The sequence below is a fragment of the Carica papaya genome, chromosome 7 (assembly GCF_054855325.1).
Source record: "Carica papaya isolate Zhongbai chromosome 7, ASM5485532v1, whole genome shotgun sequence".
Taxonomy (NCBI): domain Eukaryota; kingdom Viridiplantae; phylum Streptophyta; class Magnoliopsida; order Brassicales; family Caricaceae; genus Carica; species Carica papaya.
The window spans coordinates 551,354-577,268 of record NC_142315.1 but is presented as its reverse complement, the minus strand read 5'-3'; the positions used below and the strand labels follow the sequence as shown (position 1 = coordinate 577,268).

The 25,915-nt window shown below is 35.9% G+C and overlaps 4 protein-coding genes across 19 annotated transcripts; 3 read left to right on the top strand and 1 right to left on the bottom strand.

Moving 5' to 3' along the window:
* The first annotated feature begins 1,095 nt into the window (after positions 1-1,095).
* LOC110808071 (O-Glycosyl hydrolases family 17 protein) lies at positions 1,096-5,489 on the top strand. The gene is made up of 4 exons (XM_022033412.2): positions 1,096-1,556; positions 1,668-2,978; positions 4,730-4,757; positions 5,207-5,489. The coding sequence occupies exons 1-4, from the start codon at positions 1,484-1,486 to the stop codon at positions 5,349-5,351; spliced, it is 1,557 nt and encodes a 518-aa protein (XP_021889104.1). The 5' UTR covers positions 1,096-1,483; the 3' UTR covers positions 5,352-5,489.
* Positions 5,490-5,781: 292 nt separating this feature from the next.
* LOC110808032 (endonuclease/exonuclease/phosphatase family protein) lies at positions 5,782-15,655 on the top strand. 16 transcript variants are annotated; one of them, XR_015813695.1, is made up of 12 exons: positions 5,782-6,367; positions 6,785-6,930; positions 7,008-7,118; positions 7,379-8,055; positions 9,115-9,363; positions 9,703-9,929; positions 10,065-10,351; positions 10,496-10,606; positions 11,255-11,389; positions 14,187-14,562; positions 14,882-15,170; positions 15,273-15,655. XR_015813695.1 is itself a non-coding variant. In XM_088208482.1 (4 exons), the coding sequence occupies exons 1-4, from the start codon at positions 5,797-5,799 to the stop codon at positions 7,961-7,963; spliced, it is 1,413 nt and encodes a 470-aa protein (XP_088064608.1). In that variant the 5' UTR covers positions 5,782-5,796; the 3' UTR covers positions 7,964-8,196. The 16 variants fall into 16 exon arrangements, 1 of the variants encoding a protein (XP_088064608.1); XR_015813692.1 differs by having other exon boundaries at positions 14,882-15,655; XR_015813691.1 differs by lacking the exons at positions 14,882-15,170; positions 15,273-15,655 and adding an exon at positions 10,857-11,037 and having other exon boundaries at positions 14,187-14,768.
* Positions 14,725-19,048, bottom strand: LOC110808050 (uncharacterized). The gene is made up of 14 exons (XM_022033387.2): positions 18,723-19,048; positions 18,395-18,516; positions 18,113-18,163; positions 17,878-17,997; positions 17,664-17,783; positions 17,428-17,569; positions 16,953-17,123; positions 16,715-16,870; positions 16,442-16,548; positions 16,249-16,339; positions 16,018-16,159; positions 15,718-15,874; positions 15,373-15,489; positions 14,725-15,246 (listed from the first exon to the last, which is right to left on the bottom strand). The coding sequence occupies exons 1-14, from the start codon at positions 18,762-18,764 to the stop codon at positions 14,871-14,873; spliced, it is 1,914 nt and encodes a 637-aa protein (XP_021889079.1). The 5' UTR covers positions 18,765-19,048; the 3' UTR covers positions 14,725-14,870.
* Positions 19,049-19,390: 342 nt separating this feature from the next.
* On the top strand, positions 19,391-25,749 carry LOC110808084 (Chaperone DnaJ-domain superfamily protein). Its single transcript, XM_022033432.2, has 8 exons — positions 19,391-19,530; positions 19,740-19,956; positions 21,466-21,498; positions 21,807-21,905; positions 23,038-23,161; positions 24,084-24,384; positions 24,508-24,562; positions 25,535-25,749. Exons 2-8 carry the CDS (start codon positions 19,828-19,830, stop codon positions 25,601-25,603), a joined length of 810 nt encoding a protein of 269 aa, XP_021889124.2. The 5' UTR covers positions 19,391-19,530; positions 19,740-19,827; the 3' UTR covers positions 25,604-25,749.
* The last annotated feature ends 166 nt before the right edge of the window (positions 25,750-25,915 follow it).

Genomic DNA, 25,915 nt, shown 5'->3' with positions numbered 1-25,915 from the left:
TCTCGTTGAATTTTATTAATTTCCATTTCATCCTTGAAAAAAACTCTCATGGAGACTCTATTTTCCCTCAGCAACCCGACTTGTTTCTCTTCTTCTCGATCTGCTTCTCTTCTTCTTTGTCTCCGTTTGAAATCATTTTCCCATTCTTTTCTTCAAATCATTTTTTTCCATTCGAATCTCATATGAAAGCACCAACTTTCGTTCGCGATTTGCTTATCTTTCTCTTTAGAGGCGAGTATCGGTCCAAAACTGAATCAGATCGAATTAAAAACAAAAGAGTTTTTTAAACTAAAGATTAGACAGATGATCTGTTAACTTTAATTTAAGTTGAATTTAATGAAAATTTTCAGTTTAATTAAAAAAAAATATAATTTTGAGATATAATATTTATGTATTAATATTTCAATTTTAATTAAAAAAAAATTAATCACCATATGTGTGTGTAGGCATATATATATATATATATATATAGAGTACATGACATGAAAGTAGTGGAGTCATTGTCAGTTGTTAAAAATTTAGCCTGGAAGTTTTGTTTTGCGGGTAGGAGCGTACATAATATAAATGTAATAATTGGGAAACTTGGGAGCAACATGTGATTGTTTGAGTTGTATTTAAGTTGCTCGTGACACCCTCACAGGTTTCATTATATAATGGTACCCGCACTCCCCTATATATATATATATACACACACACACACACACACACACACACACACACACACACACACACACACACACACACACACACAAGTTTCTTCGTTCTCATGCACTCATCTTGCTTTTTCACCATTCCCACATCATATACGCACATATATATATGTATGTATGTTTAGTTGCCTACCTCTTGTCTTCTTCATTCTTGTCCAAATTCATCACATGGAATGGTATCCATATACACATATATATATATATATATATATTATTTATAACAATTTTGAATTTTGCATTTCCTAATCTCTGTGAAATTACAATAAAGCCCTCAACACCCACATTCATTCTCTTGTTATAATAATATATAAGGAATTATGGTTGTAAGTAAAAGTATAAGTTATGGACTTTCTTACAAGTTACCCTAAAAATAAAAATGCTTAATTTATTTTTCTATGAAGTAAAAGTAAATGTTCCATGGCCAAAAAAAAAGAAGGAAGAAGAAGGCAATAATAAGAGTACTAGAGAGCTCTCCCTTGTCGGTTGTGCAAGGTTATTTTGGTGAATGAATTTTTTAACACACTGAGAAATTGAAGTTGTGGCCTTGGCTGGGGAACACAATCCTTAGGAAGCAGAAAATTTTTGCAGTAAACCCTAAAAAAGTCTGATTCTTTCTTGTCAATGTATGAATCTCCTTAGTCAATGACCAAAACCCAGTAGACAGAGCAGGGGAATTAAAACAAAAAGGCCGGAAATTTTTTACAAGATAATGCAAGGATCTGTAGCTGAGCAAGAACCAGAAGAGGAAACAGTAAAGCTGAAGCTCCTCTTCAATGGCAAACACTAATCTCTTTACTGTTTTTTTACTCATCACCTTCGTCTACTTCTTCACTGTAATCTCCGCAGGTATAAACCCAAAAATCCCAACTTGAGAAAATGTCTGTAATTGAGAGAAAAGAAGAAGCAACACCCGTTTATTTATTTTTTTTTTTCGTTTTTGTCTTGGGATTTTTGCAGATGAATCTTCTGTTTGGTTCAAAAAAGTCAAGAGGGCGAAACAAGATACGGACAATGAGCCGTTTGTTGGTGTAAATATAGGCACTGATGTGTCCAACTTGGTGTCACCAGCAGGGCTAGTCTCGTTTTTGCAAGTCCAGAAAATAACCCACATACGCCTTTATGATGCAGACCAGGACATACTCAGAGCTTTGGCTAAAACCAAGATCCGGGTCATTATCAGTGTACCAAATAACCAGCTTCTTGCAATTGGATCCTCCAACACCACAGCAGCTTCATGGATCGGTAGAAATGTTGCTGCTTACTACCCTGAAACCCTCATCACCGACATTGCTGTGGGTGATGAGGTGTTGACAACTTTACCATCTTCAGCTCCTTTGTTGCTTCCTGCAATTGAGTCTCTTTACAATGCTTTGGTGGCTGCAAATCTTCATGCCCAGATCAAGGTTTCAACTCCACATGCTGCTTCGATAGTTCTTGATACTTTCCCTCCTTCTCAAGCCTTCTTTAACCAGAGCTTGACTTCTGTTATGCTCCCTTTGCTTCAGTTCCTGTCAAGAACTGGGTCTCCCTTGATGATGAATCTGTATCCTTACTATGTGTTTATGGAGAACAAAGGGGTGGTTCCTCTTGACAACTCTTTGTTCAAGCCATTGACACCTTCTAAGGAGATGGTTGACCCCAACACTTTGTTGCATTACACCAATGTGCTTGATGCCATGATTGATGCAGCTTATGTTTCCATGAAGAACTTGAATGTCACAGATGTTGTGGTGCTTGTCACTGAGAGTGGCTGGCCTTCAAAGGGAGATTCAAAAGAGCCTTATGCCACCAGTGACAATGCTGATACCTACAATTCCAATCTTATCAAGCATGTTTTGGATCGAAGTGGAACACCTTTGCACCCGGAAGTTACCTCGAGCGTGTACATATATGAGTTGTTCAATGAGGACTTGAGGTCCCCTCCTCTATCTGAAGCTAACTGGGGATTGTTTCATGGAAATTTAACACCTGTGTACTTACTTCATGTATCAGGAAGTGGCACTTTTTTGGCAAATGATACTACAAATCAGACTTACTGTATTGCCATGGATGGTGTAGATTCAAGGACATTGCAGGCGGCCTTGGACTGGGCTTGTGGTCCTGGTAGGGCTAATTGCAGTGAGATTCAACCAGGTCAAAACTGTTATCAGCCTAATAATGTGAAGAACCATGCTTCTTATGCTTTTGATAGCTATTACCAGAAGGAAGGGAGAGCTGCTGGGTCTTGTGACTTCAAGGGTGTGGCCATGATTACCACTACTGACCCAAGTAAGAACTTCAATCACATTACAATCATAAAGAACCTTGGTTTATCTTTTGATTGCATTTCAAATAGAATTCAAGATATAATCTTGGAGTTTTCTTTGCTTGTGCAATCTTTGGTAACTTGATGGAAGTAAGTTATGATGATATAGCCTTTTATTATCAGTAAGTGTATTTTCTATACAGATCTCAAAAGTTATTTTTGTACGGATAGTTACAGGTTGAGGCATGATAACTTGGTTAACCATCAAATTATCGTAGTGCAGGGGAAGGTCAGTTGTGAGATAACTAGGTAAATTGACCGGCCTTACCAAGTGAGTAAGTTAATTACTTTGGTTCCAAGAAGGCGTATGGATATTAGTTGGGAAAATTTTTGGGTACTAAGTTAGATGGCAATTTGGCCAAAATTCACAACAGACTCAAGTTACAGGTTGAGGCATGATAACTTGGTTAACCATCAAATTATCATAGTGCAGGGGAAGGTCAGTTGTGAGATAACTAGGTAAATTGGCTGGCCCTACCAAGTGAATTGGTTAGTTACTTTGGTTCCAAGAAGCCAGGATGGTTATTTATTGGGAAAATTTTTGGGTACTAAGTTAGATGACAATTTGGCCAAAGTTCACAACAGACTTGAAGAGGTAGTAGTCTACAGGGAGTCCTTTTTCTTCTTTGCCCTTAATTTTAAATAAAAGGGTGGGAAGAGGCAAAAGGCAAGCTAATTGTCTTTACTATAGCTATTAGATTTCTAAAGTTCGGTTATTTCTTTAAATAAAAAGTATAAAGTGGTATATTACTATGGGCACCAAGGGGGTGCTAACCTATGTACAAAAAAAATTTACAAATCTATCAATTTATCAGTAAGGTCCCCCTAAATCCTCCATCATCTGTGAATGGTTTGATGTTCTGAGAAACGGGTGGTTCTAGACCCTTGATTTTTTGAACTTATTAGTCCATTGTAAAGTCCGGTTTTAGCCGTATTTAGTTACTTCTCTCCTTTAGATGAGGCTGTCATTGAAGTATCACCGAGACCTTAATGCAACGAGTACTCTCTTCTTGCAGTGGTTAGAAACATGGACTAATAAGAAAAGAATAGAGCTCTTATCACTGGGCTTACCATTCCCTTGGGTATCTACCATGAGTAATTACTAACTCAAGTCAACGAGAATCGAACTCTTTTAGGTTAAAAATTAGTAAATGAGTAATCTTTAGTGTTTATTTTCTCATCTAGTTCTCTTTTGCTTAATAGCTACTGAGTTCCTTGGGCGCAAGTCAATAGAGGGTTTAAAGTTAAAAGGGTGCTAGTTACTAAACTCTGTATCAGTGAAGCAGGGAGTAGTGGCATTCCCCAATTACAAATGTTCATAGGATACTCCTTGAGGATAAATATGTCTTATAACTTATTGAACTGTGAATGATTCCTGCCTGACAAAACCACATGGGTCATCTGTTCTAGTGGGGGAAACAGGTGTGGAGTAAATTTTTCTTGTTGAAATAGGGAGCTAGAAATGATTTCCAATTTGCCCACTGGTCCTTGTGTGAGACCCATTGCACCAAGACAATGTCAATAATCCATGACTTTTGTCTAGATACCAGTGGAACTTGGCCTCTTCAGTTAACTTCCAATATTTAAACAGTTCAGGTTCTTTTGTTTTTACATACACTCATTTGTTATATATACATGTAATGTGTTGTATGTACATCCTTTTACATATGGTCTCTGATGTGTGTTTTGCTTTGTGGGTTATGTAACTTTACAGGTCATGGAAGCTGTATATTTCCTGGAAGGTGAGAAACTCTAGAATATGTCAGTAACCTTGTTTACATTTCTAGTTCTTAACATTCACTTATCTAGACTGTTGGAGTAAGATGGAATCTGCAGAAAAACATCATGAATCTTCGATAAGGACAAAATACTAAATTAGTTCTCAAAATTCGACACTTGTTATACTCTGGTCCATAATGTTTTTTTCATTTCAATTTGGTCTTCGAAGATTTCTATTTGCTTAAAATGCTTTAGTTTCTTTTTATTTCCTAACAGAAAAAAGATAAAATCATTAGGGTATATTTGAATGTTTTAAAAGCTGCTCGAAGGGATGGACCAAAATTTTGACGAAAGAAATATTAAAAATCAAATTGTAAAAAGTGTCGAATTTCCGCGAACTAATTTGATGATTTGTTGTAATAAAAAGTTTAATGATGACAATGAGACTCACGTCGTTAGTTTCTGTTTTCAGCAAGAAGGTTAGCAATAAGACGAGAACAGTAGTAAACTCAACGGAAGTAAGCGGTCTAGCTTGTAGATCAAGGTTCCAGAGTATCAGCAGCAGCAAAATAATTGCTCTCGCCGTAACTCTCAGCATTTTGATATTCATTTTATGACTCGGCAGCGAGTTAGAAAATAAAATGAGGATGTAAATTTTCATTCAATGTATCATATGATTTTGCTCCTCAACTTGTCCAATGATGCAATAATGCAATTGAAGAAAAGTGTGTAGAGTCAATGTGTGCTTCATTTGAGATAGGCTTGTGGAATCAGATTTTTGTCAAATGTAATATTTGTTTCTGCAGCAAAAAGCTCCAAAGGTTTTTTTGGGTAATAGTAATTAAAAAAATATTTTAAAAATTTAAAAATTTAATTATTTTTAATAAAAATAAATATTAATATATAATTTTTTATTAAATTTGATTTATAGAAATTATTTATTAAAAAATAATTCTAATTATTAATTGATTGAATAGCTGAAATTAATTTACTTATAATATTTAGTTGATATTTATAAAAAATATTTATATATCTTGGTAAATAGAAAGAGGGATAATTATAATGCAATTTCCCAAAAGAAAATACAAGACGGTTGACTTGTCTTGTCAACTTCAATGTATAAAACGAGCACTGATAAACCCTAGAACCAGAAGAGGACCCGAGACCTTACATCTTCTCCGATCAATGTCTTCGTCGTCGTCGTCGTCTTCATCTCTTCCTCCTTGGTCCTGTAAGAAATGCACATTCCTCAACTCCCCATCTCAGAAATCCCACTGTCAAATCTGCTTAACTCCGTCATCTCCTTCTTCTTCTTCCTCTTGTCTGGACCTTAAATGGGCGTGCAAGGCCTGCACTTTCTTGAACCCATATAGAAACACCAACTGCGAGGTCTGTGACACGAGGGCTTCGGTGTCTTCTCTCTCAAGATTTGACGATTTATACGATACGGGTCCTGAAGGGGACGTCGATTCCTCCGTCGGGTCTGTGTTCTTGCCGTTGCGACGCTGTAAGAGGAAGGGAATGGAGACGGAGACGGAGATGGAGATGGATCCAGTTCGTGATGACGGTGATTTAGTTGATTTGAGCGGGTTTCGTGGAGTTATGGCCTCGAACAAGGAGGATACTGTGAAGGGTATGTGTTGTTATCCCTTTTTGTGTTTCCTTTAAAGGAGTTTCTTGTTTCTGTTTGAATATAGTTTGAAATGATTATGCTAATGAATATTGTTAATTAGTTTCTGTTTAAGTTTATATAAGTTCATGGGTATTGTTTCTTTTTCTAATAAATTTTTGTTCTTTGTTAATCAAGTTCCTCCTTTTAATGTTATTAATCTTATTTTCAATATCAAATTTGTTTCATACTGAATGTTGAACACTCTAAGTTGTCCATTATATGGGAAATGGTTAAAAAGGTTCTTTTGATTAATTCATAGATGAGAAATTGATAGATTACGAGTCCAGACAACAAAGGAGTAAACTTTTTATTTTGTTATATTAGAAAATTGGTATTTTTATTGTCACTGAATATGAAATCATCATATATATGTCACAGAGAACAATAGTTCAGGAGCTGGTTTAGTTACACTGAAAGTTCTGAGCTATAATGTCTGGTTTCGGGAGGATTTGGAGATGTATAAGAGGATGAAAGCTATTGGCGAACTCATTCAATTGCATTCCCCAGAAATAATCTGTTTTCAGGTTTTCTTTTTCTTTCTTGTTCGATCCAATCTAATAGATTTCAGAACATTCGCCAAACATGAATCTTTGTTCTGTAGGAGGTTACTCCGAACATATATGAAGCCTTTTGTCAATCCAGCTGGTGGAAGGCTTATCGTTGTTCTGTTTCAAATGGGATGGCAGATTCAAGACCATATTTTTGCATGCTGGTAACTTTCTGTCATTCTCAATCTGGTGGTTCATCTTTGATGTTGATGATTTTAGTATGTATGCATGTTGTGAGCACATGGAAATAATATATGATTTGTTGTTAAGACTTTAAGCTATGAGCTAGTTACTTTCTACATATACGGTCTGGCGTTGTGCTTTCTGGAAGCAATATATTTATCATTATTTTGTATCATGTTTGGCTGATTTGAGAATTTAATGTTAAGCTTTACTGATTTGGCCAATTTTGAATTGCTCACAGTTGAGTAAAATACCGGTGAAATCTTTCACCAGCAAGCCTTTTAGGAATTCTATAATGGGAAGGGAACTGATCATTGCTGAGCTTGAAGTTAAGGGAGACATATCTTTAGTTGTTGCCACTAGCCATCTCGAGAGTCCTTGCCCAAGCCCTCCGAAGTGGGATCAGATGTTCAGCAAGGAGCGTGTAGAACAGGCAAACGAGACTGTCAAGTTCCTTAACAAGAATCCTAATGTCATTTTCGGGGGTGATTTGAACTGGGATGACAAGCTAGATGGTCAGTTCCCCCTGTCTGATAAATGGATTGATGCTTGGACAGAACTTAGGCCAGGGGAAGATGGATTTACATATGATACCAAGTCAAACATGATGTTGTCAGGTAACCGCACTCTACGAAAACGTCTGGACCGATTTATGTGCAGTCTGCAAGATTTCAAAATTAGTGGAGTTCAAATGATAGGAATGGAGCCAATACCTGGGCTGACATATTGCAAAGAGAAAAAGATCAAAAATGAAGTAAAGAAGTTGGAGCTTCCTGTATTGCCTAGCGATCATTATGGCTTACTTTTGACTTTCTCCAGCATATGAATTGAAATGGAGCTTAAACAAGCTGGTGTTTTGATGACCTGATGATTCTCTCTGTAGTAGCCACTTCTTGACATGCAATTTTGTGTATAAGCGTATGTAACTCTTCAAATGATGTATTTAGCATCTGGCGTGTGAGTAGCTACCGTATTTTGACATTTTGCTGATGAAAATTATAGAACTTACTTTTGCCATCAATGGCAATATTATATTTATACTTTTCATTCTCATGATTATCATGGTTTAACTGAAGTGTTCCTGTGCATTCATCTTTGTATCACCATAATATAACATGATTTATATTACTCCATTCAATTTCGACTAGATATTTCTTAGCAACAAAGTGGTCTATTAATTAATATTTTTGTGTTATATTTGAAAATTACAGAGTTCGAATATGAAGAAGGATGTAGAGCTCACTATGAGTGTATTATGAATTGATGGTGATCGAATTTTAATATTTGATTTAGTAAAGTTAAAGATTTGATTTATTAATATGTTAGTGGTGTTTTAATGATAAAATTTGGTTCGTCTCAACGAACCTATTATGTTCTAGACAAAGTAACATTTTATAATTTGATGATGATATGTTAAAAAATCTAATGTGATTTTTTTTCATAGAAAAGAAAAAATCGTTTAAATATCCATTCAATTATGAATCATTTGAATGATGTAGAACAATAGATATTAGATTTTTTAATCGATTATCGAAGTTAGAACAGTTGGAGTTCCAAGTTGCTTGGCATAGCAGATTAACAAATCACAGCATTTTGGAAAAAAATTAAGACTCTCTGCGGGCAAGTTTGCTTGACCGTTAAACCGGTCAAGAGATTTGGGTGTAATGTGCATTGAGTTCAGCCAGGTGAAGAGATAATTACTTGGCACCTAAATACCGTAGCGTTTTGACAATTTCAATTTTTGGCGGCAAATTGGCTTGACTGTTAAAGTCACGCGACTTACACAGACGAGTACAAATATAAACTACGAAGAGATTTGGGGGTACTCTGCTTTGTTTTTCCAGCTGCAATCTTTGCTTTGCTTCTTGTTTCTGAGATAGAAATTGTAGGTATTGGTGTTTTATAGAGCTTCAAATCATTCACCGGAGTTTTCTGATTCTTTTTCCAGGAAAATGATTCTGGGTATTGGTGTTTCAGGGGGTTGAAGATCATACATTAATCGAATTGGTCCATTTGATAGAAATTTTTAGTATTGTCCTGCTTCAATTTCAAAGAGAGATGGCCAAGATGCCGACAGAGATAGAGGATTTTCTCGGCTTCATCAACCAAGCCACCGAGGACCCAAAGACTCCTCTTCCATTTCAAGAAAGACCCAAGAAAAATCGAGCCATGAAGCGGTAAGACTCGCTCCAGATTGCAGTTGAGGTTATAAAGAAACTTAACCGGGTAGGTTAAAGAGCATTTAATGTTCATTTATTTTCTGCTGTGTATTTATTGAATGGAACCTTGGGAATATATATACATATAGGAAAAATGAAAAGGGGATGAGGGCGGTCTCTGGAAATGTCAGAGACCACCAACTGTCTCCAACTTTTAAACAAAAAAAAAAAAAATCTGAACCCTTCATTTTAGGTTTTGATCTGAACGGTTCACCTGTTCATTTTTTCAGCCTTCTCATTTTCCTTTAATTCTTTTCACCCACTCCTTAAGATGAAGTCAGTTTGCTTTCGGTTCTTCAAGTTTCTCACTATCTCTTCTTTGACTCTTTGAACTCTCTTGTTGCAGATGCTTCATCTTGAACAAAAGTCGATGATGTGCTGAAGTTCCTAAAGGTTTTGTGAGCAAATCGGCGAGCTGTTCCCTCGAGGTGACATGCTTCATTTCAACGAAACCCTTTTGAACTTGGTTGCGAATTATGTGGCAGTCGATGTCAAGGTGTTTTGTTCGTTCGTAAAAAATCGGATTTGCTGCAATATGCTCGGCGATTTTGTTATCACAGTTCAATGTTACGGGTAAGTGGGGTGTTATTTGAAAGTCTCAAAGCAGATAGGTTATCCACTGAACTTCACATACCGTGGATGACATACTTCTATACTCAGCCTCTGTGGAAGACTTGCTCACTGTAGTTTGTTTCTTTGTTTTCCAAGAGATCAGTGCAGGCCCAAGGAAGATGCAGAAGCCCATGAATGATTTGCGGGATATCAGACACGATGCCTAGTCCGAATCACAAAAAGTTTGAACTTTAAAATCATTCTTTCTCGGGAAGAAGATGCCTTGCTCCGGATATTGCTTTAGGTATCTAACAACGTGTAGTGTGGTCGTCTGGGTCGTTGCATGAACTGACTGAGGTGTTGAGTGGAGTACGTTATGTCAGGTCTGGTGAAGTTGAGGTAAAGCAAACGGCCGATTAGGCGTCTATATCTCTCCAGATCTGGTAAGATTTCTCTTTCTTTTGTATTTAGTTTTAGTCCGGAAGACAGGGGAAAGTGGCTTCCTTTTGCATCTTCCATCTTTGTATCTTGTAGAATATCTCTGGTATATTTTTTTTGGCTGATGTAGATCCCTTATTTTGATCTAGCTATCTCGACTCTGAGGAAATATCTTGCTTGGTCGATGTCCTTGACTGTGAAGGCTTCATTCATGGCGCTTTTGATTTCGTAAATCACCTCATCATTAGGACCCGTGACAAGTAAGTTATCCACATATACCACAACTGAAACGTAGTTTCCTTTTGTTCTTTTTGTGAATAGATATTGGTCGGCTTCTGACTTGGTGAAGCCGATAGATTGGAGCTTTGAGGTGAACTCCTTGTTCCACTGGCGACCCGCTTGTTTTAAGTCGTATAGACTCTTGGTTAGACGGCAGACTTGCCCTTTACTAGCCTTGAAGTAGCCCTCTGGAGGTTTTAAGTATAACTTCTCTTCCACTAAACCATGTAGGTATGCGTTATTGATGTCTAACTGGTATACTGGCCAGTTGTTTGCGGCTACCACGGCTAAAAGTAATCGAACTGTGACCATTTTGGCCACTAGTGAGAAGCTATCATGATAGTTTATGCCGAACTCCTGGTTGTAACCTTTAGCTACAAGTCTTGCTTTGTATTTATCAACTGATCCATCGGTATTGTATTTTATTTTATACACTCATTTTGAATCAATTGCTTTCTTCCCTTTTGGTAGTGTAGTGAGTTCCTATGTTCTATTTTCTTCCAGTGCGGACAGTTCGGCTTGCATGGCCTCAACCCACTTGCTGTCCCCTTTAACATTCCTATATGACATTGGTTCTTTGGTAATAGACACTTGTGCAATAAAATTAACATAGCCGTGGTTGTATGTAGGTGAGGTGGACATGAGGAAGGAGAGCTCAAACATGGGTTGTTCAGTGGTATGGGCGACAAAGTCTACCATCTAGGCGGGCTTGTTTCTCACCCTGATGCTCCTCCTTACTTCAGACTCTTGGAAAATGATGGTTGGTAAGGGAATTTATTCTCTTCTTCGTAGCTGATTTTCAGATGTGTTTACTGTGTCGTCACTTGGTATTGGCAGTAGTGTGTCATGGTAATCTGGTTTAGGGTGTTTTGTTTGGTATGGAAAAATATGACATCCCTAGACAAAACCGTTTTTCTGTTTGTTATATCATATAATTTGTAAGCCTTTGCATCGAGTGCATACCCTAAGCAAACACATTTCAAAACCCTAGGTTTAAACTATTCTTTTTGAGGGGTGACATTTGTTGCAAAACATTGACAATCGAAGGCCTTTAGCTTTGAATAATCCGGCTATTTTTTGTACAGAATTTCGTAAGGAGTTTTTCATTTTAAAACAGAGTTTGACAAAACTTTTATTATGTGTGTGGCTGTGAGTATGGCTTCATCCCAAAAACTTTTGGGTAGTTTTGATTCAAACATCAATGCCTTAACAATTTGTAATAGGTGCTTATGTTTCCTCTCCACCACCCCATTTTGCTGTGGTGTGTATGTACAGATTTTTTGATGCATGATTCATTTTTCTTGAAATTTTTTTTTGAATGAAGTGTTCATGAATTCAGTGTCGTTGTCTGTCCTAATTGTTTTGATTGCTTTCTAAAATTGAATTTGTATTAGATTGTAAAAATATTTCAAGATATTTGGTACATTCGTTTTCTCTTTTAATAAGTAAGTTTAAGTGGCTCTTGAGAAATCATCAACTATGGTTAAAAAATAAAGTGCACCAGAAGTACAATTAACCGGGTATGGTCCCCAAAGGTCAACATGTATTAAACTAAAAATGTCACTAGTATTGATAAAATTTTTAGAAAAAAGACAAGCGTTGCTGTTTTGCCAAGGGGTATATTTCACATCATGTAGAGCTGCACTGCATGGTAACTTTAGACTGGGAATGTGGATCAATTTTTGTTTGGATGTGTGGCCGAGTCTTTTGTGCTATAGTTGTAGGTTGTTTTCTTGGGTGTGGCTGATGTATGCTTTGTTAGGGTTAATGTCTTCACTCAGGGTGTACAGGCTCTTCATTATTGTTCCCTTCCTCAATATTTTGTTAGTTGTCAAATTCTGCACAAAACAATGGTTGGGATAAAAGAAAATGTAGGTATTTATAGCTTGTGTTAGTTTTATGACAGAAATAAGGTTGTAAGTGAATTTTGGTATATAAAGAACATCCAGTAGAATTAAATTGTCGCACAGCTTTATGGTTCCTTTGTGGATTGAATGACTCGTGGTTCCGTCTGGTAACGAGATAGGTACTGCAGGTTCTAGTTTTACGGGTTTTGAAAGCATTTTGAAATCATGGCATATGTGTGATGTGACACCTGTCTCTATTATCCAAGATCTTATGTCATTAAAGGTATATAAAAAACAACATTTAAGTTGCTTACTAGAGGGGCCAGAGTAGCCCACGCACCCTGCCGATTCTGCCATGTTTGCTCATTTGTTTTTCAAGTACTTACTGATCTCTTGTTCTATGAGTATGGTCATTTTTGTGCCCCAATTTGTGTTGAATACTTCTGTTTTGGTGTTATTAGAGGCATTGTTTGCCCATTGCATTAGTTTTTTCTTCGTTCCTTTTCTCTTTGAGTTATGTAAACCATTCTGGGTAGTCATGGAGCTTGAAGTATGTGTCCTTTGTGTGCCCTGTGTTTTTACAATAAGTGCATGCCCTGCTATCCTTTTCCTTTTTCCGGTTTGGGAATTTTGGATTGTCTTTTAGGTTGGTGTAAAATGCAGCGGGCATCCCCTTAAACGAGTTACTATTGTGTACTTCCCTCTGTTTTTCAACACTAATCACCATGAAATAAGCTCTATTCAATCCGTATAAGGATTCCATGATCAATATTTGGTTTCTAACATGATCGTATGAGTTATTAAGACCCATTAGAAATTGGATTAAGTTGTCAGTATTGTCTATTTTATTGTGTTGTGTTGCAGCATGGTAGGAGCAAGCAAGGGCCTTAGGTGTGTTAACTCATCCCATAGCCTTTTGAGTTTTGTATAATAGGCTGTGACAGAAAGGTTAGATTGCGTGATGGAACTTATTTCGCGTTTTAACTGATACAACATATGTCCATTGCTTTCACCCTACGTTTTTTTATTTCATCTCACAGGATTTTTGTTGATGTGGTGAACAAGAAGGCGCTAGCGAGCTCTTTGTTCATCGAGTTCAGAATCCAAGACACTATCATGCTGTCTGTTTTGTGTCATTGTTTATGTTCTGTTGCATCGGGTTCGGGCTTTTTGCATCTGTCGTCGACGAGGGCGAGCTTGTCCTTGGCTCTCAATGCGATCACCATGGTTCAACTCCAAGACAAGTAGTTGGATCCATCAAGTGTGGTTGTGACGAGTTGCATTCTAGGCTGGTCTGAACTTAGGAGTATCAACACATTTGTATTAGGGTTTGCCATTTAGCAGTAGGGTAATATTGTAATGTAAAAATCAGGAGAATCAGTGCTTATTACAGGTACTGCTCTGATACCATGTAAAGAAACTTAGCTGGGTAGGGTAGAGAGCATCTAATGCTCATTAATTTTCCGCTGTGTATTTATTGAATGGAACCTTGGAAATATATATACAGGAAAATAAAAAGGGGATGAGGGCGGTCTCTGGAAACATTAGAGACTACCAGCTGTCTCCAACCTTTAAACAGAAAAAGAGAATCTGAACCCTTCATTTTAGAGTTTTAATCTAGGCGGTCCACCTGTCCATTTTTTCAGTCTTCTCATTTTCCCTTAAATTCTTTTCATCTCACCACACGTTTTCTGACTGAGACTGAAACTGGCAGCTGTGAAAGAGAAGTGGGCGGTAAAAGAAAGGACAACCAGGCAAAAGTTTTGTCTCGCAAAAGAGGCTTTGAGAAAGGAGACAAGAAGCAAGAACCAGGAGGCAAGAGGCATAAAAGCCTGATCAAGAAAACCCAGAAACCTGCCAAGAATTGACAAGCAGTTCGATTGGAGAAGCTGAACCCTTTATTTAATCCTGATATGGATCAGTAGCTGAATTGGTTCTTGATTATACCAAAGAACCAATCCAAGGAATGCGGTCTTGATGATGCAGAAGCTAAATCTAAGTCGGCATTGAAGAAGTGGCACTTGAAAAGGTCCAATAGTGGAAGGTGGAACTGGTGCAACTAGCAGATAATGCTTGGTTTTGGTTCCAAAGTACTTGACTGAACGATTTGTACTGCAACTCTCTGTGGTTTTGTTTAACAGAAATTTTGATCAGTTCATTAGATTTTTGTTAGTTTATTCTTTGTACTTCTAGGAGAGATATCTTGGGTTCAATCTTTATTAGTTTATTCTTTGTATACTTGATACAGAATATGTAACATTTATTGTATAATATATATTTAACAGATTATTTGGCATGGAACATTCCGAACTTAAAAAAAAACCATTTTTTTTTTCATAATCTATACATACATACCCACATAGACATATTAGTTGTATCAGTGTCTCAAATCTTGTATTCATTCCTCAGATGACTTCGATTTAGATGATGGAGCTTCAAGTCTCAAGTAATCATAGAGTATTGCACAAAGTGCATCTCCACCTCTGGCCTGTGTGAGAAATATGGAGTTATCACCCTTGATCAACAATGACGAAGAAACATCAATGCTAAAAAGCCGATACAGCCCATGTATTCCATGCCGACAAATTGTGTTATCATTCCCCAGATTCATCACTTCAAACACCATTCCTTCATCCTTTGAATTTACAAAAACCTGCAGATCAGAGCGAGTTGCTGATGCGATGGCCAGTCTCAGCTTGTAAGTTCCATTGGTTACTGAATCAAGATTAAACTTGATAGTCCATGTTGTTGGCTGATACTTGTCTGCTCCTCTTCTGTCAAAATTAACAACATTTATCAGGAAAAGTTACTTACTTTCAGCTGAAGATCTCGTGTAAGAATTACATTCAGTTCTGGAGATTCCTCAGAAAGGTGTCATTGTCAGAAGAAATTTTTAAGACCTGTCTACATGAGCAAAGAACCACTCCTTTTTTGAGTCACTGATGCCTATGCTGAATACTTGATCAGATTCAGGATGTATATCGGTGTATCTGTCCCATAGCCCGTATTGCCTGTACCTATAAGATACCACAAATGCAAACATATGTTTATTTAGAAAAATCATAAGATGCTTTCGTAGTTCAGATGAAGTAGAAGACCCCATAAAGATGATTAGTTCATTCAAGTTTGTTGCATGATTTAGCGACAAAGATTTGAAATGAATTAGTCGTATTCACTCGTTGATTCGTGTTAGTAAAATTTTTTGTTAATGATTTTAGACCGAATGGAGAGCAAAAGTTGCTTACTTTTCTGGCCCGTTAAGGAACAACCTGTTGACATACATTGGATTCACATCAGGCACATAGAAGCCCATAGCAGTACGATCAGGGAAGCCTATCTCCCATATGGTTGGTCCATCTCTAGGGGGTTTGAAGGTCAAGTGGCTGAGTTCTGTTTGGGACCCTGATAAATCTCTACAATCATTAGGTCTCTACACTGGAAAAAATGGAATAATGTGATCTGCAATGAGCTCTTAATGAATGTTATATAGGGAAACAACATATCAGTTTGTTTCTTGATTGAGGAGAGGACTAATATGGAAGTACCAGCAGAGATGGTTACGAGTCTTGTGTCAAGGTAATCGCCCACAAACCCTGGAACCCAACCATGGAGTCTATAGACTCCCGGGATAGCATTCTTGATGATAAAATTACCTTGTGAATCTGTTTTCACCCAGAATTGGTAATCCTTCATATCCATAATGAGAAAAGGAGTGTTAAGAATTTCCAGTTCATGTATATATTGCCTTGATGAATTGATAACTATAATTGCAATACCTTGCTTTCTGTTTGCCAGCCTCCTTCCTCTGTTGCAGTTGATAGACCAATATAGGCATTCTTGGCAGGGATCAAAGAACTCAAAATAAACCTGGATTGAGCAATCGAGATGAAAAATGAGAGTAGTTTTCAAATGCGAAAGGATACAATATCTTGACATGTGCCTGAACAATCTGTCCTCAGCTTTTATTACCTGTCTAGGACAACCAATTTCCCTATAGCTGAGCCACGTTCGTTTGCAGACAGATAGTATGGTGATGAGATGAAATCATATGGCCATGCCATCTCTTCTTGCAGCCGCTAGAATGAGTCAAAAGAGTCACGAGCAAAAGCCACATCAATAGGAAGAATATCTATAACTAAGACAGCAATTATGAGATTAAACAGCTCTTCTATACTCCTAGAGCAACTAATAGTTACTCAGAGAATTGAAGGCTATTGCATCATGAAGGAAATGAGCGTTAACCTGCTTCTTCGCATCAAGCCATAAGTTGTAAGCATCCGATACATTTGATGTTGAGTTTAGGTATACGAAGAAGGGGCCAAAGACCTTCCTCCATGTCTCTCCTTCTTCAAAATGAGCTAATATAACTTCTCCAATATAGTGAGTTCCATGGAACATCTGTTATGCCAATTAGAAGCCATGAATTTTAAGAACCTTAAAATATTTCTGTTTGTTAATACTTGTACCCTATAGAACTCACAGCAAGGCAAGCAGGTCCAGTGTGAACTGTGAGATTTTGCTTGGTAGGACCTCCGTTTCGAAACTCATGGCTGGGGAATATAACCCAGAACCCCACAATAGGACCTGAACTGATCCATCCATGGACTCCACCATCTTTATTATCCACTGAGTACTGGTACTTGTCATCAACCTATGGTGGTCAGTCATACATAAGACAGATAATTAAGTTCCTGCCGTTGATCCCTTGAAGTGCTAAATGCTCAGATACATGAATGCTCAAAGAGAGAACAACTAATACAAGTTTCATCTAGCTTAGCTGGTAAAATCAATACACAAATTACAAAAAATTTTAAGATCAAATCCTGGTCACATTCATAAGGAAAAAAGTCACAACAGGAAAAGGGTATATCCTGTATTATCATCTACTCGCCCGCTGAGCCTCCTGTCAACCAAAAAAATAAAAAACATGATGCATAATTTTGTTGCATACTCACCTCCCCTTTGAGATCTGGGTTTATAGGATTCACCAGCAAAACAGATTCAGGTACAATAAGTTGTTTACCTCTACCAGGAAGCAAATCTTCTGGCATTGGCATTATTCTCTGTTTCTCATCAGTGATTGCCATGTAGTGAAATCTACTCCATCATGCCAACAAAGATCTGGCTCAGATGTAAAACAAGCGGTATCTATATACATCAACTTAAGAGATTATATGTTAATGCATATTACTTCTCTTGTCGAAGCTTAAACACCATTCTTGTTTGAGCAAGATCAAAGGCACGGCAGTTAGGTGGGCGCTCATATATTGCATAGCAATGGAAGCCAGAAACTCCACTCTGCAACACATACCTGATTGCAAGTGAAGAAAATGTGTCGAATTTAGTAGGGCACTTTAAGGAAACAGAGAAAAAGTGTCAAGACTTGGTAGGACAAAATCATGGACCTTGTGTCAACAGTTAGAGGCAATTTGATGCCTTCAGCTGCTGGATCATAAGTGTTCTTGAATGAAACTTCTACCCGATCTGAATTCATTTGAACTACACTATATTCAGCACCGCTAAGCCTGTTTTTTTCCAAGGAAAATAATGATTGAATCATCATGATTAATCTTCAGCTACACCAACCATCAAACACATAAAGTGCAATACTTTTTCCCAATGAAATAAACAGGAACATACAATTGGTATCTGTCTTTGCCTCCAGGCAAACTCCAGTTAATATCCCAATACCTGTTTGCATAACCATTATACAATAAATTCAAGCAGATTAAACAATCATATAATCAATTATATTCTATCAAACTCACTTATTGTATCTCTCTTACCCAAAGTAACATATATAAACAGATCCTTAGTAAAGTAATCTTCTAGCCATAATATATAAGTTTCCGCGTTGTCAAAGAAAAAACGGTTTAATTATACGAGTCAGACTAAAAAAGATGATGGTATTCTGTGAATTACCCTCTGCTTGATTCACTTGACTTGAGGTCTAAAAGATTGTCTACTCCTGCATATTTGATGGCAGTGATATATCCTTGAGGTTTTGATATTGTGAGCCTTACCAAACCATTGTCTAGTGTTACCTACAATAAGAAATCAATTTCATAAAACATATTTTCAGATATGAACATCAATTGACTTTCAATTATAAGGTTCTAGTGATTCTTTTCTTGACAATTGGAAATATAAATAGATGATTATTAAATTAAAGATATGAGAAGTTAATTTGATTATCATCATGTATATATATATATATATCATAACTAAAATTGTTCAATGAAATACTCACTTGGGATCCTTTGGTTATCAACTTTACTTTCTTCTTTGCCATGATAGTTCCAGTTTGCAACTTCTTCTCTGTTTTCTGTTGTCTTTCTTAATGTGAATAAAAGAATAAGAGCAGATATAGTTTGTCATATAGATAATTTCTATATGTATATATATATATATATATATATTTATACATTGTTAGTTAATTTCTAAGAGCATTAATAGAACTCTATGCTTGAAAAGGATCAAGCTTTCGTATCTTCTCTGTGTTGGGATATTAATTAATTAATTTATTTCTTGTTAATCTCACACAAAATACCCAAGTGAATTCTGAGTCTAAGGTACTTACTGCCAACATTTCTGTCAATTGCATTGTTCACCCACATTGTATATATAATAAATATAATTAATATATATTATTATTATATATTAATAATATATTTTTTATTTTTTATTGATATGATTTTTATTAATATTAATATAATAAAATAATAACAGATAACTCGTGAAAATATAAAAAAGTTTCAAACTTGTTCAAGATTCGGAACATGTTCGGGGTTGGGGTTTGATGAAATTTACCCTGAAACTCCTCCGTTGCCATCTCTAATTTTTTAGCAACAAGAAGCTGAGATTTTCTCTAATGTTGATTAGCTTAGCATGCAAGTTTGAGATTTTAACCCTATCACGTGCTTCTTCCTATAGTTCAAGCCGTCGGCCGCCTCATCTTCTTCGGCATAGCTGGCTCTCCATCTCGGAATCTCGAGTACGCCACAGACGAGTTTGCTCATCTCTCATTCGGCTCCTGCAGACTGAGAAGCTTCATCCAGGTACGGTACCAATTTTCAACCTGTTTTTATTTTCTCCAAGCTTACAAATAACAAATTCCTTTTCTTCTTTTCCGCTCTATATCTTGGTTGGTTTATGGAGATATTTGTATTTTCAGTTGAAATTAATTACGAGGGATAGATGATAAAACAGAAACAATTGATGGGGATTATACAAAATTGTAATCACTAACCGAGAAAATTGAATGCAGGTTTAACTCCCTAGTGTATCATAGCTAAGATAAATAAGAATCGGAAAACATTGGATCGGAGGTGAGGCCTTGTGTTTCTTCATCAATCATGTTGATACCGGGATGGCGAAACTTGTTGGCTCTCAAAAGCTCTTTAACAAAGACAACCACTGTATATTCTGCTTCCTTTCATTCTACACCTGCTGTCTACGAAAAGTGGAAGAACAAATGGAGCTTTGTGAGTCTTCTTTGCTTAATTCTTTCTCTTGCATTTTTCTCTTTCAAAGCTACTATTCTCTGTGTTTGCTACGGCTAAAAAGTGAATACCAGTTTGTGAACATTTAAGTGATGAATGATGCCATGAAATGCTTGAATTATTTTATTGATCAATAATTGATAGTGAGTTAATGCTAATTGATATGATGGTGACTTGTGAAGTTTGAACATTGTTGTAGGAATTAGTTACTGGCTTGTGTTGATGTTGCTCTGAAAGTAACAGTAGTTTTATGCTGGAATCATGCTAACTTATCATTTTTAATTTTTTTAACAATTTACTTTTGTGATCATGTGATTCTTCCTGAACTTCTAGACCCAGTTGGAAACACTATTATATAATTGTTTTTTTTTTTTTGAGATAAAAGTGAATAGTAGTATAAATTAATAAGGCCAAGGGGGCATAACCCATGTACAAGAAGATATGGATTTACAGATCTGTGAGTAAATTAATAACGCCAACACTATTATATAATTGTTGGAATTTGATTACTTGGAACTTTAATTCGATATTGTCACAAAATAACTAGGTAGATTTAGCAATTAGACAGAAAGGAATGAAGAATATCCACCAGCATGAATCTGTGTTGGCAAATGAAAGATGAAAGCAGATTTATTGAAAATCAGCGCCTTCTTTTTGTTGCTAAATAAAGATGAGGAATTTCAATAAATTTTCTCTTCCACCATAATTCTTTCCCTTAGTTTTAGGTAATTTGCCTTTCCTATTTAAATGTGAAACAAATTTCCCAATGAGCTTAGCTCAGTTAGCTGGTGATGCTGAACCCTCTAAGCCTAAATAAAAAGGCTGATTTTAATACTTTTTGAGAGATTTGTTTTTTGTTCTTCAAATTAGGAACTATGACTTTTTAGGAGATTAGAGTATTTAGTCATTTGGGAAACTCTGGATTTGTTTTCCTATTAGTTGTTTTCCTTTTTTCGGTCAAGGTCAGAACTTAAACAAAGGGTCTAATCAACATTTTATCTAAGCTTGGAATTGAAAATTTTCTAGTGAACTTATTTCACTTCCTATCTGTTGTTTCTGTCTCTTGTTGTTTCCGTCTGTTTTGTTCCTCATGTCTATTTGAGATTCTTCTACTCTCCCTCTAAAGTCCTCACCTGTGTTCCCTGTCCCTCATCTATCTATTCTTCTATTATCTTTTTTTATATATTTTTTTGGGTACAAATCACTTTTCTTTATGTATAAGATTAGAGAGTTCTTCATAGAGGAGCTAGCTGCACTTTTTCTAATATGTTTACTTGATATTGTTTATTTCAAAAAATGTTTACTTGATATATTATGTGATGATCACTGTATTTTTGTTCCCTTTGTTTCTTCCATTGTCTTTTGGTTTTTAAACATCATGGGTGACTATTATGACACATTTAAGATTTTTTATCTGCTTTTCTGCACTATTTTTGTAGAATACTTGGCCTATTTGCCACAAGAATTTGACAAAATAAATGTGTTCTTCAGGATGTAGGAGGAGGAGCACAGCAACCATCCAAGGTGCCAGACTTCTTACTAACTCTTTGGATTATGCATTATGTTACATTCTCTGAGCATGTAAAACAAAATCATCCTTCATCTTGCTTATTTTCTATCTTAACACTTTTTTTAACTTCCCTATGGATAGAAAGCTCTCATCACTTCTATGTGCTGTACCAAATAGTCGTGTTAGCTGTTGTAATTTATTCGTTTCATTGTATTTCTATTTAAATTTTTTTCCTTCCTTTCAGTTACCTCGTTGTCAATTTGCATATTTAGCTTTTGTTTGAACGATAATATTTCACTAAAGCTTCAAATGTTGATCCCAGAATTATGTTAGATATTCAGTACGCCAAAAGCGCGCTGATGCCAAGAAAGCCCTGAAAGACCTTCTCTTCAATAGTGGGTCTTCAAAATTTTCGTTGCCGGTAAACTTTTTATTATCCCTGTTAGGTGTTATATTAAATCAGTCTTTTAAATAAAATTATTATATCTATTGTTCTTGTAGAAATATTTGCTACGCTTCTGCAGGGCCTTTCGAACCCTTCTATAGGTGTATTGTTCTCAATCAAATTCCTCTCCTCTAGTAATCAACACGCTTTCGCATGCTTGTCTAATTTTGCAGTTGTTGAAATTCCCCCTGTTCCTGAAGTGAAATCCATTGAAATTTCCACTTCTTTACTTTTATTGTCTGCTCTTTTTTAAACTTATTTTAGTTTCATGTGCAATTGGAGCCATAATAATGGAAAAATAAGTGTGGCTCTTCACTGCATGTTTGGCGCAATTTGTTGCATTAGAGAGAAAATAGGCCTTCTGCAATTATTATAAGTCTAGAATTTACTGAAAGTCATGATATTAGTAGCATCAATGATGAAAGAGAAATAGTTTCGACCTGTGAGAGAACATTTTCAAGGTAGAATCTATGGAAAGTCATGCTAGTTGAAAGATAGAACTTTTTCAAGGCAAGTTATTGACTTCAGATGTTATGTGAAGTATGGTAAAAGTATTCAAAATATCATGATTGTCCAAAGGAATTTATAAAGAGTTTCTTTAACTGTTTTATTATTGATATTTTCTGAAATAACTTATGATAGCAAAAGAGCCTATCGTTATAAATAAGTTGTCAAGGGGTTCTGTGTCTTTAAAAATAATAAATAATAATATGGAAAAATGAACTGTTGTGTATTTCATTGAACATTAGGGCTCTATATATATAGGTCGATAGCAACAACGAAAGGAAACAATATTAATTACAAAGATTATCAAGATTCAGGGTGCAGTAACTACAAAGATTACAAAGGTCCCTAATGAAGCCCTAATTTTACTTCTTAACAAATAATACACATATATATATACACATTTGTTACTTATGAGATCTTCTGAAAATTTATGGACTTGAGAAGCTTATTTTAATTCTCCTTTTTTTTTTGGGAACTGAAAAAGGAAATACTATTAGGGAATAAGAAAAAAAGTACATCTAATTCTATATACATTTGTTTTCTTTACAATTTTTTTTATCACTAAAGCTTGGTATGCTTATTGTCTGCCAATTCTAAACAGGATGAAGAGTCGATGTGGAATTTTGATGGAGGAAATGCTCGGGATTCTAAGAGCTCTAATAGTAAACGCCGGTCAAAGTTTTCTGCTCGAAGTTCCGAAAAGTCCCACCATAAGAAAACAAAACGTGAGCTCCTTTTTAAATCTATATTGGTTTCCTGAAGGAATTTGATATGGTCCCCTGGAAGCTGAAGTGTATGAAGCATATTGTTTTTGAAGTTTGTATCTTAGAAAGATGATGTCTACAATCTTGAGAACAAAATGAATTATTCTCGTCTAATGGTCTAATAACACTTTGTTACCATTCCAAAAGAAACTCGTAATCATGCTAACAACTAAAAGTATATGTTCATGTATGCACATATACACACATGTACATGTATACAGACATATATATGTACACAGATATTCATCTATTTTTACATGCACATATATAGACACATACATATATCTGCTTATGTTATATATACATACCATTAATTTAGTATCTGCACACCTTTTTCTAGAACGTATCCTTATATCTATTTACCTCTTCCATATTTGCCATTGTCCTGTCTGGCAGTGAACCTTGATTAGTTTTTACTACTAATAGTAAACTAGCGTCTGATTACTACATATACAAACGAATACATACACATAACTATAGAGTTAGTTTTTAGTAACTTACTTTTTATGTGAATTTTTTTTTTTGGTTAAACTACAAGGAAAGCGAGTTAAATCAAATTGCAATCTTTAGTGACTGTTTTGTTTGTGTCAGAGAAGTATTGGAATTTTAGTTGAGATATTCATGCATCTTGTAAATTTATCAAATATGAGAATATAATGTTGATAGGAATTTTGTATGGCTCGCGATGCAAATTAGATATATCAATCTTGGACTGATAACATTTGCATCACTCTTATGTTCTATGGAAATGTTGTATCTTTGAACCATAGGCAACTGTGTGGATGTAAATCTGAAGTTTGACAGGACTTGGTGCTTGTCATTTGATGGAAAATTTTTATCTATATTATGAAAGACTGGATGCTGCTTTTTCTGATATCTTTAGGTAGACATGGGAAAGAGAGTTTCTCTGAGGATTTTGATCATTCCGAGAATACATTCCGTGCTACTTTTGGGGACAGATGCTACACTTGGACCTTCAGGGAGGAGCCTTATTCCAGAAACTCAACATATGGATTTGAATGGAGAGAGTATTCAAGTCAGACAAATCATAAAACAAAAGCTTGGGACTCAAGTGATGCTGAGTGTGATAACGAGGCATCATACGCTGTAGGATCATGGTCAGATAGGACAATCCTTGGTCTGCCTCCAACAGGTCCTTTAAAGCTGGAAGATGTTAAAAATGCGTAAGTTCTTTGTGCAGTTATTGTGACGTACAGTTGAATATATTGTGACTTACAGTTGAATAAAGTTATGTTCTTGTGAGCTCCTCTTTCTTGCGCATGCTAAAATTGTTAGTGTCCTTTCAGCTTCCGCATATCAGCTTTAAAATGGCATCCTGATAAGCACCAAGGCCCTTCGCAGGTTAGATTTAATATCTTTCTCCCACCTGTTTCTGTTCTGTGGTTAGAAAGTCTCAAATAGCATCTTTTTTCCTCCTTTATTTTCTGTGATGTATATGCTGTGCTTTTTTCTCACTGGCTAAGCCTGGCTACATATATCTATAAATATTAAAACTACAAGATTACTACGTACTGCATGAGCTTACCTTATGTATTTAGGGCCGTCATCCATATAATTTATCAATTTTTTTTTAATGAAATTTCTATATTTATTATTTTTTGCTTATTCTGCATTAGCCTGTAAATCGTGAGTGAATCTTCATGCCAGGTATTTAATTTGCTAAACTATTTCTGGATAATATGATCTTGAACTTTCCGGTCCTAGGGGCATTGGCATTGCGCATCTAAGAGTTGACTGGTTAAATGATGTACTATGGTTCTTATTATATGGTGAAGAGTAGGCATCTAAGTATGCCATGTAGAACTCCTAAAGCTAATGAAAGCCTGTGTCTTGAACCTTCAACTTTTGGATGACTATATAAATAAAAACTTGCTGGTTCTTCACATTTACTAGAGGTTCATAATGTAAGTGTTAACTTTTGCGGGTAAGGTTAGAAATATGTGTCTTTTCCAACTTGTGGGAGCATAGCCATATTTTACTTGGTAGCTGTAAACCAAACATATAATTGCATTCTTCGAAGGAATTTCTTGAACTTTCATTATCACCTATTCTTGGTTTTGGTCTCTAAAGCCTTCAACTTTTCGATGATATAAACGAAATCTAGCGGGTTCTAATTTTCATTTACTAGAGGTTCATAATGTAAGTGCCAAATTTTGTGGGTAAGGTTAGAAATATGTGTGTTTTTCAACTTGTGGCACCATAGCCTTATTTTACTACTTGAAAACTGTAAACCAAATTTATAATTGCATTCTATGAAGGAATTTCTTGAACTTCCATTATCACTTTTTCTTGGTTTTGGTTCTTTTTTTGCAGGCTGCTGCAGAAGAGAAATTTAAGTTGTGTGTCAGTGCATACAAATCATTATGTGCTGCTGTTGCCTGAGTGCACACCAATTTAAGAATCAAGGAACTTCCGAGCACAGGTTCCTTTTCCACTGCCCTACAGGAAAAGGTGTAGGGTTAGAATTGATGATTCATTTTATAAGTTCTTTTCTCAGTTCCCGGAAAGTCAACATTTTTGGCAGTTGAGCATAAATCAATCCTCGAATATATTTTTTAAGTAGAGGGGCTCGAATGTTATCTGTTTTCAAGAATGTCGTTGAGAAGAGAAATATATTGTAATTCAATACAGATGGATTTTCAATTTTCAAGAGTTAAAATGAGATTCATGTAATGCCACAAATTCAAAGCTGTA